This window comes from Sprattus sprattus (genome assembly GCF_963457725.1).
Source record: "Sprattus sprattus genome assembly, chromosome: 19".
NCBI classification, from domain to species: Eukaryota; Metazoa; Chordata; class Actinopteri; order Clupeiformes; family Clupeidae; genus Sprattus; species Sprattus sprattus.
In genome coordinates this window covers 9,586,708-9,601,402 of record NC_137917.1, presented here as the reverse complement: position 1 = coordinate 9,601,402, position 14,695 = coordinate 9,586,708, and the positions used below count along the sequence as shown (strand labels likewise).

The 14,695-nt window shown below is 46.0% G+C and overlaps 1 protein-coding gene across 2 annotated transcripts in view; it reads left to right on the top strand.

Moving 5' to 3' along the window:
* Positions 1 to 14,695, top strand: part of me1 (malic enzyme 1, NADP(+)-dependent, cytosolic) — a 104,857-nt gene that overhangs the window by 25,832 nt on the left and 64,330 nt on the right. For both annotated transcript variants that reach the window (XM_080857924.1, XM_080857925.1), the window contains exon 2: positions 12,113 to 12,246. In XM_080857924.1, coding sequence (XP_080714050.1) covers positions 12,113 to 12,246 — 134 coding nt within the window. The remainder of the gene's footprint in view (positions 1 to 12,112; positions 12,247 to 14,695) is intronic.

Here is a 14,695-nt window from a genome sequence, read left to right as displayed (position 1 = left end):
CATTAGATCTAATATACAATTTGAGAGAACACTTCTGCAAGAGATGTTACTTGACTTACTCAACCAGCCTGCCACTAGTCTTCCCGGCCTAGTCTTCACTAGGATTTCGTAAAGAATTCTATGTAGAGATTACAATAGAAATCTATGAATGTGTGTACTATAGAGGTATAGCGGTTTCTCTCTCTGTCAGTCTGGCCCCGTTCACACCTGGCATTAACTTGTGTCTTTGGTGATCCGATCACAAGATGCTTTGAGGACATATTCATACCTGGCTTTAACATGGGTAATCTCTCTCTCTCCCTCTCAAAGCCAGGTATCAATTGCATCCTCAGTGCATGTTGTGGTGATTGGATCAGCCAACACACACACACAGATATATATATTTATTTATATTACATTTATATAGAGAGAGCGTGTGGAGAGTGAATGAAAGATTAAATTAAAGAAGTGATTAGTCTACCTCATATCTGCTGGTTCTGCTGTGCCTCTGATTTCCACATTCACCCACATGCAGCAACCACAGACTCAGAAACTAATCTGGTTCTGATCTGATACCACAGCGGGCCTGGGACGGATCTGGGCCAGACACAACTGGTTGCACTCTGAGAACATTTTGCTTTAGGAGCAGGAAATGCTGAGTTGGTCTGTCCTGATTGCGTGGTCTGATTGCTAGTCCACTGCTGTTAGTCAGTGCTGCTGGTGTCCTAAGAGCAATCAGACCTATTCACCTTGGCCCTGAGCTGCAGCTCTGCTTTGTTGTAGTAAAGAGTCTCCAGGAGACACAGATGACATCAAATGAATCTCTCATGAATTCTTTCTCTGACATTCTGTCTTTTTGTTTGTGTGTGTGCTGAGAGATGAGCTAGTTTTGTGACTACATAGGGTTTGGCAGAGAACATGTCATTTTGTCAGTGTAAATTTGTCAATGAGAATGTGTGTGTGAAGCATGATGTGTTGAATTCAAACTGAAAATGAGCTTGCACATCTGTGTGTGCTCGTAAATGTAGGCCTATCCTCTGACAGTGGTTAAAACAGGTCTAAGCGGGTTGAAAATGGACTCTGGCCCAACAGCTAGAGAGGCTGAGCTTGCCCAGTCAGTGGTAGCCTCTCCTCTCCGATGCAGAATAACAGACCTGCACTGCGAACTCTATCCTAATCCTGACTGGAAGGGGAAGAGTTGTGAGGAGTTAGCTTGCCCCCTCTCTCCACTTCTCCTTTACCCTCCCCTCACCTCTTCTCCACTCCTCTCCTCTCCTCTCCTCTCCTCTCCTCTTCTCTCCCCTCTGCAGGTCAGTGTGCCCTGCGGGGAATGGCCTGCTCCAGCCCTCTCTATTTTCTTACCGTCTAGACAGAGATGCCACGATCGATAAGACAAAAGCCCTGACCACAGGGATGAATAGGGAAAAAACGGATCCTGGTGTGTTACATAATGACTAAGGGGTGGGGGGGTTGCAAGTATAGGATGTAGTTAGAGGTGCTGATTTGAGTGTTTGTGTCTCACATTGAGAGTGGACTTCTGAGAGTAGGCTTTTAGGTGGTGTGTGTGCATGTATTTGTGCATGCGTGTTGTGTATGAATGAAAAATAGGGCTGCGTGTATGTATCCACAAAGAAAGTGTGTGTGTGGGTGTGTGTGTGTGGGTGTGCGCGCATGTGTGTGTGTAATGGTCAGGGAGTGCTGGAGTGTGTGTGATGATGGTGCGGTTTGGATGTGAAGTGTAGATGATGTGTGTGACTCATACTCTCCTTCAGCTGGTGGACTGTGGCTAGCCCAGAGTGGGTCATGACCACATGGAGGTCCCTCTTTCTCTCTTTCACTTTCTCCTCTCTCTCCCTCTTTCACTTTCTCCTCTTTCTCTTTCTCCCTCTTTCTCTTTCTCCTCTCTTGGTCTCTGTCTGTCTATCTGTCTCTCTGTTTAACGCTCTCTCTCTCACCCTCCTGCTCCTTCTAGCTCCTGTCGAAGCTTTCGGTCCTTATTATTCAGCTTCATTTCAGCTGACATCCGAAGCTCTAGATCTCCAGTGTTCCTCTACAGGCCTCTTTCTTTCGTGCACAGACAGGCTTGCTACATTACTGTGGAATTACAGTTGGAAGGGTACACACACATCTTTGCTGATCACTTGGTCTGTGTGTGTGTGTGTGTGTGTGTGTGTGTGTGTCTCTCTCTCTCTCTCTCTCTCTCTCTCTCTCTTTCTCTGTCTCTCTCTCTCTCTCTCTCTCTGTTCGTCTGCCCTGGCAGGCAGGAGGCATGATGTAACTTGTGGATCCAATTAGGCCTGTGGGAAAAGTGCATGTGGCATCGATCCTGACCTGGGCCCGGCGGAGCTGGCGGTGCCATTTACGAGAATAGCATTCGTTCATTCACTTGCTGTTTAGTCAGCTGGAGAAGCCCTGTCCGAGCCTGAGTCTGCTGAGTCTGAGTCTGCACTCCTGTCGCTTGCTGTCTCTCTCTCTCTCTGTCTATCTATCTCTCCCTCTCTCTCTCTCTCTCGGTCTATCTCTCTCTCTCTCTTTGTCTCTCTCTGTCCCCCCCCCCCCATGCATCCTAGTTGGGTTGAACCTGATTCATTATCTACCACCAGGCAGAACTTTGCCCTCCAAGACAGTAACAAACTCAACAAAGTTGCCAACGCATATTCATGCACAGTTCTACAGCAGATCCGTCCCAGGCCTGGGGCAGATACGAGCCTGGGCTTTATCTTCCTCAGTGTCAACTGCCGCCTGACTGTATGATCTTGGTAACCCCCTTAGCTCTAATGTCTGCCCTCATAAAAGATGATTCCAGAACCTTTCACGTTCTGCCGCAGCACGTATCTCCTATTATCCGAAGAACTCCTTTTGTTCTACTGCAGACTGCTTAGCATTGGTATACCTTGAAAACGTTTCCACAAACACTCGTCAGGCGGACTTCCTGGACTAGCTCTGCTTCTCCCCCAGAACGGCAACTTTGCTGCTGTGTTGACCACTGGTCCTCTGGTGACACAGCAGGTAGGCTTGTTCTGGAGCAGTTTGTGGCCACATCTGGGCTATACTGTATCTGTCCCATGTCAGGTGCATGTCTGCCAGATGTGGGCCAGATCTGTGCCGTGTCTGTCCCCGCGTCCTCTGGTGTTGTGGTGGTGGGGAGCGTGGTGGAGGCCGAGAGGTTTAATGGGTGCTCCCGCTGGAGTCTGAGAGTCTGCTGACTGCTCTGTCCGCAGCGCCTGGGGAAAGCATCAGTGAAAACACAGAGCTTTTAATTTTCACATCAACCCCCTCCCCCCTCTTCTCTGTCTCTGTCTCTGTCTCTGTCTCTGTCTCTGTCTCTGTCTCTGTCTCTGTCTCTGTCTCTGTCTCTCTTGCCCTCTATGTCTTTCTCTAGCTATTGTCTCTCTCTCTGTCTCTATTACTCTCTGTTTCCTCCCTCTACCTCTGTTTAATTGCCTTTCTTCCTCTCTCTCTCTCTCTCTCTCTCTCTCTCTCTCTCTCTCTTTTGCTGAGATCAGTGTACACCAAACTTGCCCAGCTCTGAGGAGTTGCTGTCGGGCTTTTGTTGTTTCGTCCTCTCAATCACTGGCGTTGGCTGAATAGTCTCCCAGGCGCGTTGCGGCCTCAAATCTAGCTCATCCTGGGCCTTGGCATAGAGACGAGAGGCATGGCAACCCAAGCATGAAGAAAACAAACTCAGACAAGAACATCAACAACATGAGTCAAGTGAGATGCCATGCCAAATTGCAGATAAGGTCAAAACTAAAGGCTCCTGTAAAATCGGTATGTTATCTAGAGGGACTTAGCCACCAGTTGTCATACAACTCTTTGTAAATGTTGGTGTCTATTGAAGTTGTGTGGTTATGTAAACTTAGGTCCCTAAAACATTTGTGAGTTTAATGTCTTATGTGGCCAAGTGATAATCACATAAATTAGCATAGGTGCTTCTGAAAGATATACTATATAAGACACATATGGTCTCTGTTAATGTGATACTTTCACAGCCTTTCAAATTAATACATTCCTGGATGCTACCTGCTAAATGACATCTCTGAAGTGTTTGGGCCCTTGGGCCTGTGAATTCAAGCATGAGATGAAATGGGTCCTGTTTTAACTGAAACACCACCCTCAATCCACTCTATTTAGTTCCCATACCTCAGGTTCTTTAGGATCTTAATGGCTGTCTGCTCTTGTTGTAGCCTCGCATCAATCTACAGATCCTATACAGCTCCCCATTCAGATCACGGTTCCAGAATAAGGTTCTATCTGGGGGGTTTGAGAGGACCATAAGGGTAGTGAACCTCCATCAGTGCTTTAGCATATTTGAAACCTTTTGCCTTGGAAACTCTAAATGTTTTTTATCAGTTCAGAAACAGTCCCTGTAGTCTTTCAAGTTTTCCTAGAAAGAGTTTACTAGCCTAATGATATGGTTTCCGTTGCACCACCTTTTTCTTTTTTCTTTGGGCATCCAGCTGGCCCGGTCAGAATTGGAGGGTGGCGGGCAGCAGTACCGCCCAGTGGGCCAGATTACAGGTCGGGCTAAGATGGTGGCGCTGGCAGCGCCAGGCCCTGAGGGCAGAGCAGCACGTGTTGGCGCGGGGTTGGGAGTCTCAGATGTGGTCAGTTGCATGTGGAAGCATTTAGGCATTCCTTCCCTGCTCGGCCCGGCTCTGCACTGCTTCGCTGTGTCCTGTCCTGTCCTGCTCTCTGCAGCCTAAGGAAGAGTGCAAGCCTTGCATTGAGCAGTTGCCCCATCTGGGTGCATGCAAATAGACAACTTGATGTGTATGTTGGTGTGTGCGTTTGTTGTGGTGTGTGTGTGTGTGCCTGGGCCGGTCTGAGTGTCTTGGTGTGTAAATGTAAGCATGTGTGCCTGTCTGTGTGTGTGAGTGGGTGGCTGTTTGTGTCAGTCTGTGTTTTTGTGTGTTTGGCTGTTTAGCGTGTGGGTGTATCTGGATATGTTTCTGTGTGTTTACGTTGCCGTGTTTTGCAGGCAGCCCTGCCTGAGTTCAATGTGCAGATGTAATGACTTTCTGCTTGTGTGCTATTTATGAACAATGGAAATCTCATTATTCCTCCTTCATCCTATGTTCCCTAATTTTATGGAAGTTGTTTATTTTCCTTTCAAGAGCTGTAGCAAGTTTGCCCTAGCAACTACGCCAGCCATGGCTGAGCAGCTTTCGGGCCCGAGGCCGAGGCGTACCTTCCGGGGTTCGTTCTGGGGGAGAAGCAGAGCTAGTCCAGGAAGTCCTCCTGACGAGTGTGTGGAAACGTTTTCCTCCGGGCTACAGGGTCCATCTAAACACGATCTGTCCTCATCACTTTCTCCCACGCAATCTTATCTCATCGTCTTCCTATTTTTTCTCTCTCTCTGTCTCTCGTGCTTTCACTCTCACTCTTCCTCTCTCTCTCTGTCTCTCTTTCCCCTTTTTTCTTCTCGTCTCTGTGCCAGGACTGAGACTGAGAGGTTTGATTGACAGGAGCAAGGAGGTTATGTATACACGTCACCCCAGAGCTGTGGGTATAACACAGACCGACAGAGGAGTCAGTGCCGATCGACAACCAGCCCTTGCCAAGCTGCCGCTTGTTTCCCACGGCGACCGCGCCAGCGCTCCCCGGGCATGAGTGTTCTAGTCTCACAATCCATGCGTGGCATCAAACGGGGACTCATTCCGGCCCAGTCGCCCATATCCCCACACTCCCCATCCCCCCCAGTCCGAATGCCATCTCAGGTCCCATGGTGCCCACCACAGGACTCTTGCCCCCCCAGTTCCATTGTCGTGGCTGTTAATTGGGTGGTTGGGCGGAGTGCCATGGATGTCTCCATTACACCCCTGACACAAGGAGCCTTTTCAGCACCCACATCCACAGAGCTGGCTGTCTGATTCTGTTCGATGAGTCAGAGAGGCTCTTTGAAGCTTTGTGTTTAGACTCACTGTCCTGAACTTGATGTGGTGGCATTTGTTGCTCTTTCTTTCTGTTTTTTTCCCTTTCTTTTTTTTGTCCTCTCTCTCCTCTCCTGGAACGTGCAACAGACTGTCACAACATTGTTAGGGTTTGTGTTGTCTGTGTATCATTTTTCTTTTATCAATGTGTGCTTGTCGTGGATAATGCCGGAAGGAACTTGTGCCTGCCCTTGTTTGACCGTGTTTTTTGTCAGGCAAATATACATTTTACATTTACATTTACATTTGCATAAATGCACCACAGATGTTGTACAGTGTATTTTAGACCAGCTGGTCCTGCCTGAAATATGCCACATGGTCAGCTCTTTTAAAGCTCTGCGCAGTCATATAAACTGTCCTCTTACGCAGTCATGACTAAAGAGAGACGGACTTCGATTGGAGGAGCAAACTCCTCCGAGTCGCTGAATAGCCTCGTGTAATTATGAGCAAGGCTATAATTCAGACCTGGCAGGGCACTCGTCCCCTTTCAGAGATACTCAAACACTGAGCATCAGCAGAAGCTCACAGACTGAGCAGCCTGGCTTAACAAGAAACGAATGGCAAGGTAAAGATGTATTTGTTAACTTCGAAGTGTCCAAACTGTAATGAACCTAGGTCACCTTGATGTGGGGCAAAAGCCTTAACAACCAAACCACTTGGGAACCCATATGTAGACACCGCTCAGGAGGCTTTGTGCAGTTAATTAGTCTTCCCAAAAGTATAAAAAAAGCAAATGTCCAAAACGCAGAAGAAATCAATCACAATAATACGTCTCAGTGACAGTAATGTCCACCAGGCAAACCAGGCAAGCAATCCAGTCCAACACAAACTTAAAAATCCTCACAAGAATATAAAAGACAGAGGAAACAAAACACTTACAAAATAGATACAAACTAAATAGATTACAAACAAAAAGTCTCCAGAGGCTGGGATAACATGCATTAAGTAAACACACTTACTCATAGCTCGTTACACAGTAACTGAGTTCCCAAAACAGACAATGTGAGAACCCAAAGACACAACGTATGATCAGGCTAACGGAACAATGGATTAACGGGCTTTGTCAGAAGAGTCCATGATCCTGCCTGTCTTGAAGCGACTGGGACTGGTAGGGGTGCACGATTCAGAAAATGTCACGATTCGATTCGTTACCGATTTTTAGGCTCACGATTCGATTCAAAAACGATTCTCGATTTCTATGACAAAAAGATAGTGCTGGTTTATTTTGCTGGTTGGCCTGGAACTGTTGTCGTCTAGAAGCCCTTCGGAAGGTTGTCTCCAGGTCCGATTCACCCAGTCAGCCTGGCCATTGGATTCTGGACGGAAGCTCAAGGAGAGACTCACTGATGCCCCAATGAGCTTACTGAAGGCCCGCCAGAACTTGGGTGGTGAAGTAATGCCCCAATGAGCTTACAGAAGGCTCGCCAAAACTTGGGTGGTGAAGTAATGCCCCAATGAGCTTACAGAAGGCGTGCCAGAACTGTGTGGTGAACTGTGGCCCTCAGTCAGACACAATACACTGTGGGAAACCATATACTGGAATATTCACAGATTAGTTCAGCAATCTCACATAAGTAAGGTTTGGCAGTGGAATAGAGTGATGAGCTTTTGAAAAACGGTCAACAATAACTGGAATGATATTATTACCTTTTGAAGGTGGAAAGTGAGTGATAAAAATCCATGGACAGATGAGACCATGGATGTCTTGGGATGGGTAAGGCCTATAGCAGTCCCTGGGGATGGGACTGGGGGTTCTTACCTTGAACACAGTAAGCGCAAGCTGCCACAAAGACTGCACATTTCTGTTGAGCCACCAAAAACGCCTCTTAGAAACTCCAGGGTCCTGGATGTCCCTGGAAGGCCTTTAGTACCTGGGCTCAAACCGAGGCCAGAACAAAAAGCCAACCAGGTATGCCATTGCCTGGGGCTGGCTTCTGTCATTAGCGCTTGTCTATAACCCAGCAGACAGGTGCCATGATTCTGGAACTTGGATCAGGAGGGATCATTATTGCTCTGGAGGCCGGAATAATCTGGACAGGGAGTTCAGCTTCCGATTCTTGGAACCAGGTCTTAGCATCAGTAAAAGCCTTCTCTGCCTCTGAAGTCCATGTGAAGTGTGGATGAGCTTTCTTGGTCAAGGCTGACAGAGGCACAGCTATATCCCTGAAATTGTGGATGAATTTTTGGTAAATGTTTGCAAAACCAAGGAAGCGTTGAACCTGATGCCGGTTGGGGGCCAGTCTCAGCTTGACCGCTTGTGTTTTCTTATGGTCCATCCAAATTGTATGGCCTGGGATGATAAAGTCTATGAAGGAGACCTCAGAGACGGAACTTGAATTTCTTGGGTTTAGCATGCAGGTTGTTTTTGAGAAGTTGCTAGAGGACTTGACTGGCATGATGTTCATGCAGATATTTTGAGAACACCAGGATATCATCCAGGTACACAAAGGGAACCTTATTGAGTAGAGGAGGACATCATTGATTAGTGCTTGAAACCCTGAAGGGGTGTTAGTTAAGACGAATTGCTTTGCCCGTTGGGGTGTTCAATGCAATCTTCCATACGTTTGCTTCACAGATTCACACCTGATGGTTGCCATTTGGGGGGTCCCATTTGGAAAAGATGGTTGTGCCTTCAAGAACTCCAAAGGCTGAGGAGATTAATGGGAGTGGTTGGTGATTCTTTATGGTGACCTTATTCAGTCTACTGTAGTCACCGCAAGGGCACAAACCTCCATCTTTCTTCCCCACTGGCCAGCACAACTTAAATAGTACTACTGATGAGGCTAATTAAACCAAACCCAGGTGAAAATGATTGGTCCATCATGGCTTGGACTTGGCAGAAGAGTCCATGATCCCGCCAACTCCACCTAGTGGCCAACAGAAGAACTAGCCCCAAAAAGTCTTACACAAAAAGCGGTATTAATACTGTTCTGGACTGTGCCTGATCATCTTACAATCTTTTAAAAGCTCCCGTTTAAAGGTTTCTTGGTATACAGAGCTGTGTCCATGTCTGGGATGGCTTCCATTCTGGAGGATTGGTTTTGGTGTAGCCGGCAATTTGATTGTCAGCTGAAAATTCGTTGTCAGATGTGGTTGGTCTTTATGAATATCTGAATGCAGTGCTCCCATTCTGAAAGGAAACTACCTTGGATGTGGTGACTGATTGCAGGTCTGCTAATAGTCCCAGTTTGATCTTTAGGAGGATGTCATTGTCCAAACCATTTGACAGGCGTTTAAATAACAAACTGAAATGCTCGGACAGAGGAGGACAGAACTGCAGGATGCAAACCAGACATTAATGTAACTCTCTCTCTCACTCACACACACACACACACACACACACACACACAAAGAGATCAGGCTAGCCTCTCAGCGTCTCATAATGACCTTTCATACTGTTACGCTAAGATTCATCTTACACAGGCATGTGATTGCCTGTGATTCTGTGATAAAAGTCTATATAGTCAGTGGTCTGTTGCCGTGCTGGTATAGAGATTTGTGGTCCCTTGAGATTGTTGACATGGTTGTGAATGTGTCTTTCTGTGTGTTTGACTCAAATGCATAGTGGTAAAGCGGTGGTCAGGGCTGTGCTGGTGAAAGGACAGTGGTTGATCTGAGTTGGAGCTTCGAGAGATGCTAACTTTGGCATGTAAGGTGTGAGCCAGATCTTGTTGTTCAAATAGCAAACAATGGCAAACGTTTGTGAATGCTTTGTATTCACTGTGAACGTTTGCGAACACAGATGGTCTAAGGAAGCAGTTTTTGGCAAACATAACGTGAATGCTGGTCTAGGGTTACAGTTCAGAATGAACAATCTGGAATGTTTACACAAAATCAAATTTAAAGTTCAAAGAAACCGAATTTGCCTATAAAGATCGCCTCTGTTCGCCGAATTTGAATGCACCTCCAGCAAGGGTCAGCTGATGTCCGCAAAGGCTATATGGAGTATGCCAGGAGGATACAATTTTTTTGTGGGCTCTGTAAGTGGGGGGTGAAGGTATGTATGTTAGGTGGGAACGTAAAACTATAAACACATTCCTCCCTTCAAATGAGAGACCTGCACTCATGACAGGGTAATCATGTCAAGTCTCGTATACTACACCCTTCCCTTGTCCCTCATCAATGACCTTTGAAGCCAGGGGTAAAACTCAATATGCGTTTGGGACGTACTCTAGTCAAGCAGCAGATATGTTTTTCCTCTAGTGCTCAGCACTAACAAGTCACCAAGTACCCAAGCCTTTACAGCTGTGTAGTAGCCATGCACTTCTGCAGTTAGTTCATAGGATTAATGTAAATTATCACCATGTTATGTAGCTTGCTGGTCACTCATTAGTGAAGCAGAAGCTTTTCTACAGTGACTTATAGAACCCATAGAAGTCAGGCTGTGCTTTTTATCCGTATGTGGGCTCACTGTGGATGTGGATTCTGAAAGTACCACCACTCACGTAAACTCAGCTAAACACAGTGTGTTATTGGTGGACTATGTGCTGCGCTTTCAGAAGTGTTCTACCAAGGTCAGAAAATTTGTCTGTGGTCGTCGATTATGGTTTTTGAACTGCGTCAAGAACACGTTTTATTGCGCTATACAGTGCAGCTTGCCGCGCCGCGTGCGACCAGTCCCTCGGCAGTTTCCTTGTGCGTTTTATGCCAGCGCGTGTTTTATGAGCGAAACCCTTAACATGAACGCATGTATAAGAAGTGCAGCGTGCCCTGCTTGAAAATAAAGCTCCATATACAAGCACTGGGGCCTGTGTGTGTGTGTGTGTGGACAGACGGGGATGAGATTACAGCCTGTTGTGTGTTTATGCGGTGCCACAGAGGACCTGCGGAGGTTGCCAGAGGCGTGGTAATGACGGATAGAGCCTGTCATTACGGCCCGAGCCACAGGCTCTCTCTCTGTCACATGGGCCACTGCACCCTCAGTTGTGGTGGGCATTGATCTCAATGTAGAGCGCAGAATAGTAACCACTGCTTTTGGGATAGTGCATACTTGTTGAAACTTGAAAATTGTTGAAAATATTGCATCAGAACACATCTGACATTGTCACTACTGTTACTCATGCAGCTGTGAAGGGAGTGCAATCCCGGTACATACATGTTATTGCTGGGCTGTAAATCTGTATACTAAAACTGACCTACAAACCGACAGGCGTCGGGAGAGATAGAACTTGGATGAACCCTTCACTGTAGAAATCAAACAAATCACTGGGATTAAGCACCCTTTAAATGTGAAATATGCTTTGCAGATAAGTATTGAGGTAACCCAGCCAATACTTTAAAGGACGAAGACAAAGCGAGCTTCTGTGAACAAAAAAATTGTAATGTACTGTACATTTTAGTGCGGTTTAGTCTATTATGAATACATATTTATTCATATTAGATAGATAATCATATGCATCTATGTTTTTTTCAGCATTTCATCTACTGGTATAGGCTGTCCAGCATTTGAGCATTGGTCTTGCAGACATAAAGACATTCTGTGCATGGCAAGCAGTGGACTTTTAAGAGGCGTATGGTTTAGTAGAGGTTAAAAAGGAGAGGCGTATTTCTGATGCTTATTTTTCCCCATGAGGGTTTACAGAGAGCTGGTGAATTAATTCTCCTTTCCACAGTCCGAGAGACAGTGTTCAGATAAGGAAATGAGCTGAGCGGGCTGTTCAAGTTTTTGAATATGATGTTTTCTTTGGAGGATGATTTGCATCCGGAGAGTCCATGTTTACAGTACCCCTTTGCTTGGTTAGAAGGAGGAAAGCTTTTCATTGAATAAACATTGAGCGGAACCAAAGAAATGGGGGAAAAAAGAGAAAGAGAGAGGGAGAAAGAGACTGTGTTTGTTTATGTTTGTCTGTGTGAAGGGTGGTTATTGGAAAAAAAGGAGACAAATCTCCTGCTTGGCCTGTTTGGAAACAGGTGCTGTTCATTGTAGTCCTGAGGACACACAGCAGCTGGAAGGACTGACCCTCTGAAAAGTCTTTCAATTGCTCTTCCTCCTTCAGCTGCAAGGCGTTATGATGTTTATTTATATAAAAAATGAAATGTCTTGTAAAGAGAGTTTGGCTTAGAGAGATTACCTGTTTGTAGCTAAATCATACACCAGGACTTTATTGTTGGTGTTATGTGTCATAGTGTCTTATAACGTGTTATTAATGTATGTGAGAGTTTTTATAAGCTGTAATAACCTGGTTGTTTCACTTCTTCAGGGTATGGCCTTCTCTCTGGAGGAGCGGCTGCAATTGGGCATCCACGGCCTGCTCCCCCCCTGTTTCCTGAGCCAGGACGTGCAACTGCTTAGGGTCATCCGCAACTACGATATAAAGAAGGACGACCTGGACAGGTGAACAGAGATGAAGGGGAACACACCATAACATCAGCACAGACATGCACATACGCTCCTTGTGCTATGCTTTATTAACATTAACCAGACACTGCAATGGACTAGTGTTGTGTCTGCTATATGAAGTGTTTTATACCACACCCTGGTTGAATTTTAGATTGTGATGCGTTCTTTAGAACGACAGTTAACTTTGATATTTGCACACTTAAGACGTATTCCCAGTGTTTTGAACATAGTACACTTTAAATGAAGTGTCACTTTTAGCTTTTACTATTGTAACGCTACATTTGGGCCAAGGACCACCGTGAATTTACAAAGCTAAGGCTGAATGCTGGGATATGCTAGATTGGCAACAAGAATTAATTAAGGAACTCATGACTGGGCTTCGGCTATACCAACCATCCATTTAGAAATAGTAACAGCCGTTTGTCCTATAAGTCAAGGGAAGTCTGAATGTGCGTCGGAAAAAAGTTATCAGACAAATCAGTTTTAGCAATCAAAGCATGGAGATCATTATGATATCCACCAAGTATCATAACGCAACTGTGGTGTAAGTGGGATATTGAACTATAACCCAAACCCCACAGACACACACTGTTAAATCACAAACACACATACACACACAGACACACACAAACACACACACAGCCTCATGATTACCAGTTATTAATGCAGCCAAACATAACCGCCCCAGCGCGGTCCCTGTGTGCAAGCATCAGGCTTTTTCCCAAGGCCAGCTTTCGTCTCCTAATTTGTCATGTGTGACTAAGCAGAGAGACCGGCAGTTCACTTGTTCCTCTCGAGTTCACATTGGGCTGGGATGCCCTCTGATGCCATGGGCTACGGGCACAGTGCCACCTGTCACATGGTCCCAGCAGGGTGAGATGGCACCAGCTGACAGGGGTATGTGGTCGTTGTTGCCCAGCCACTTTCCACCAGCCCCAGGACTGGTTGCTATACCAGCACTCCAAAACAGCAATTATGCTAAATGCTAGTGTTTTTCCCATGGCCCTCTGATGTCAATTACATTTCATCTCTTAGTGCTACAGTGCCTTGAGCTCCGGGGGCCGAGGTCCGGTTTATTAAAATGTGGCCGTTTCTGTCCAGGCTGTCATTCTTTTAGGTCTTGTTTTGTTTACATTACAGTCTGTGCTTTGCTCTCTGAGCTGTTTTAGATATTTATTGCTGGACACAGTCTCTTGGAGAGAAGTGACCCGTTTCGAAAATATGTGCTATTCATAACTTTCTCTTTTTTTCTTCTAGTTTGCTATCTCAGATGTTTTGTTCTTGTGCTCAGTCTTAAAAAGACTAGGCAGCCCGCCAACACTTTCCAGTGCAAATATTTGTTTTGGGAATAGTGTAGAGTTCTAGCCATTCAAAGGAACCCTCTTTCGTTGTTGTGCCGCTGATAGGAACCCACCTGTGTGGAAGGTAAAGAGACGAGCCTTTGTGAAAGCAAAGGGATTTCGTGTTTTTTTTTTTAGCGTTGTGCGCAGAGGGACGAAGAAATAAACACCAGCGCCTTTGAAAAATGGCCACTGGCACGACAGGCCTACAAAGACTTTGACAAATTACAGACAGAATTTGAGTGTCTGGAGATGTTGGCTGTCTCAGGCGCTGGACTCTCTAGGCCTTGAGACTACAGACCAGACAGAGAATCAGACTTTCCCTCACAGTCAGTGATAGATGGATTCTGCTCTTCTTTGGGAGAGTGAGGTGGCGTTGACATTTTTCCAATAACCAATGGCCAATAACTGCGCGTGGTTCATTGGTTCATCTTTGTTGTTATTTATATAGCATTGTGGTGACTCAAGGCTGACTCATTGAGAGTGGCTGCCAGAGGGAAATATCAGAAGCAGATAGAGTGAGTGAAATGCTTGGGAACCTGACGGAGCGAGAGTGTGGGAGTGAAAGAGAGTAGAAGAGAGGAAGATGATGAAAGAGAAAAAGTGAGGAGAAACAGGGAGAGAATGTGACAGAAAAGCAGACTGAGAGAAAGAGAAAGACAGAGAGGGAGAGGAAAAGAGAAAAGGGGGATAAAAGAAAGAATGATGAATGACCGTCGAGAGAGAGAGAGAGAAATAACTAGATGGAAAGAGAAAAACACAGAGAAAAACAAAAAGAAAGAGAAGGGGGAAAAAGAAGCCTTGAGCCCAGAGAACAGGGGTAAACGGTCTTTTCCCCAGCACAGTTTCACACGCTTGTTAACACAGCCCAAACACTTCATGTTAAATGACCGCCTGTGTGCGCACTCAGTTCCCCCCACCCCCCCATGCCAAGAATGGCAGCTACTATAGCCTCTCGAGCAGAGGTTTCTATGGGCTGAGAGCCACTGAATGCCAAGAATCATGACCACTATGGCTGCTTTAACACAGCCCTCTATGGGCTGACATTTTACCTCATTATCTGAAATTGGATACTGGAACCTAGAATGTGGTTTAGGACCACT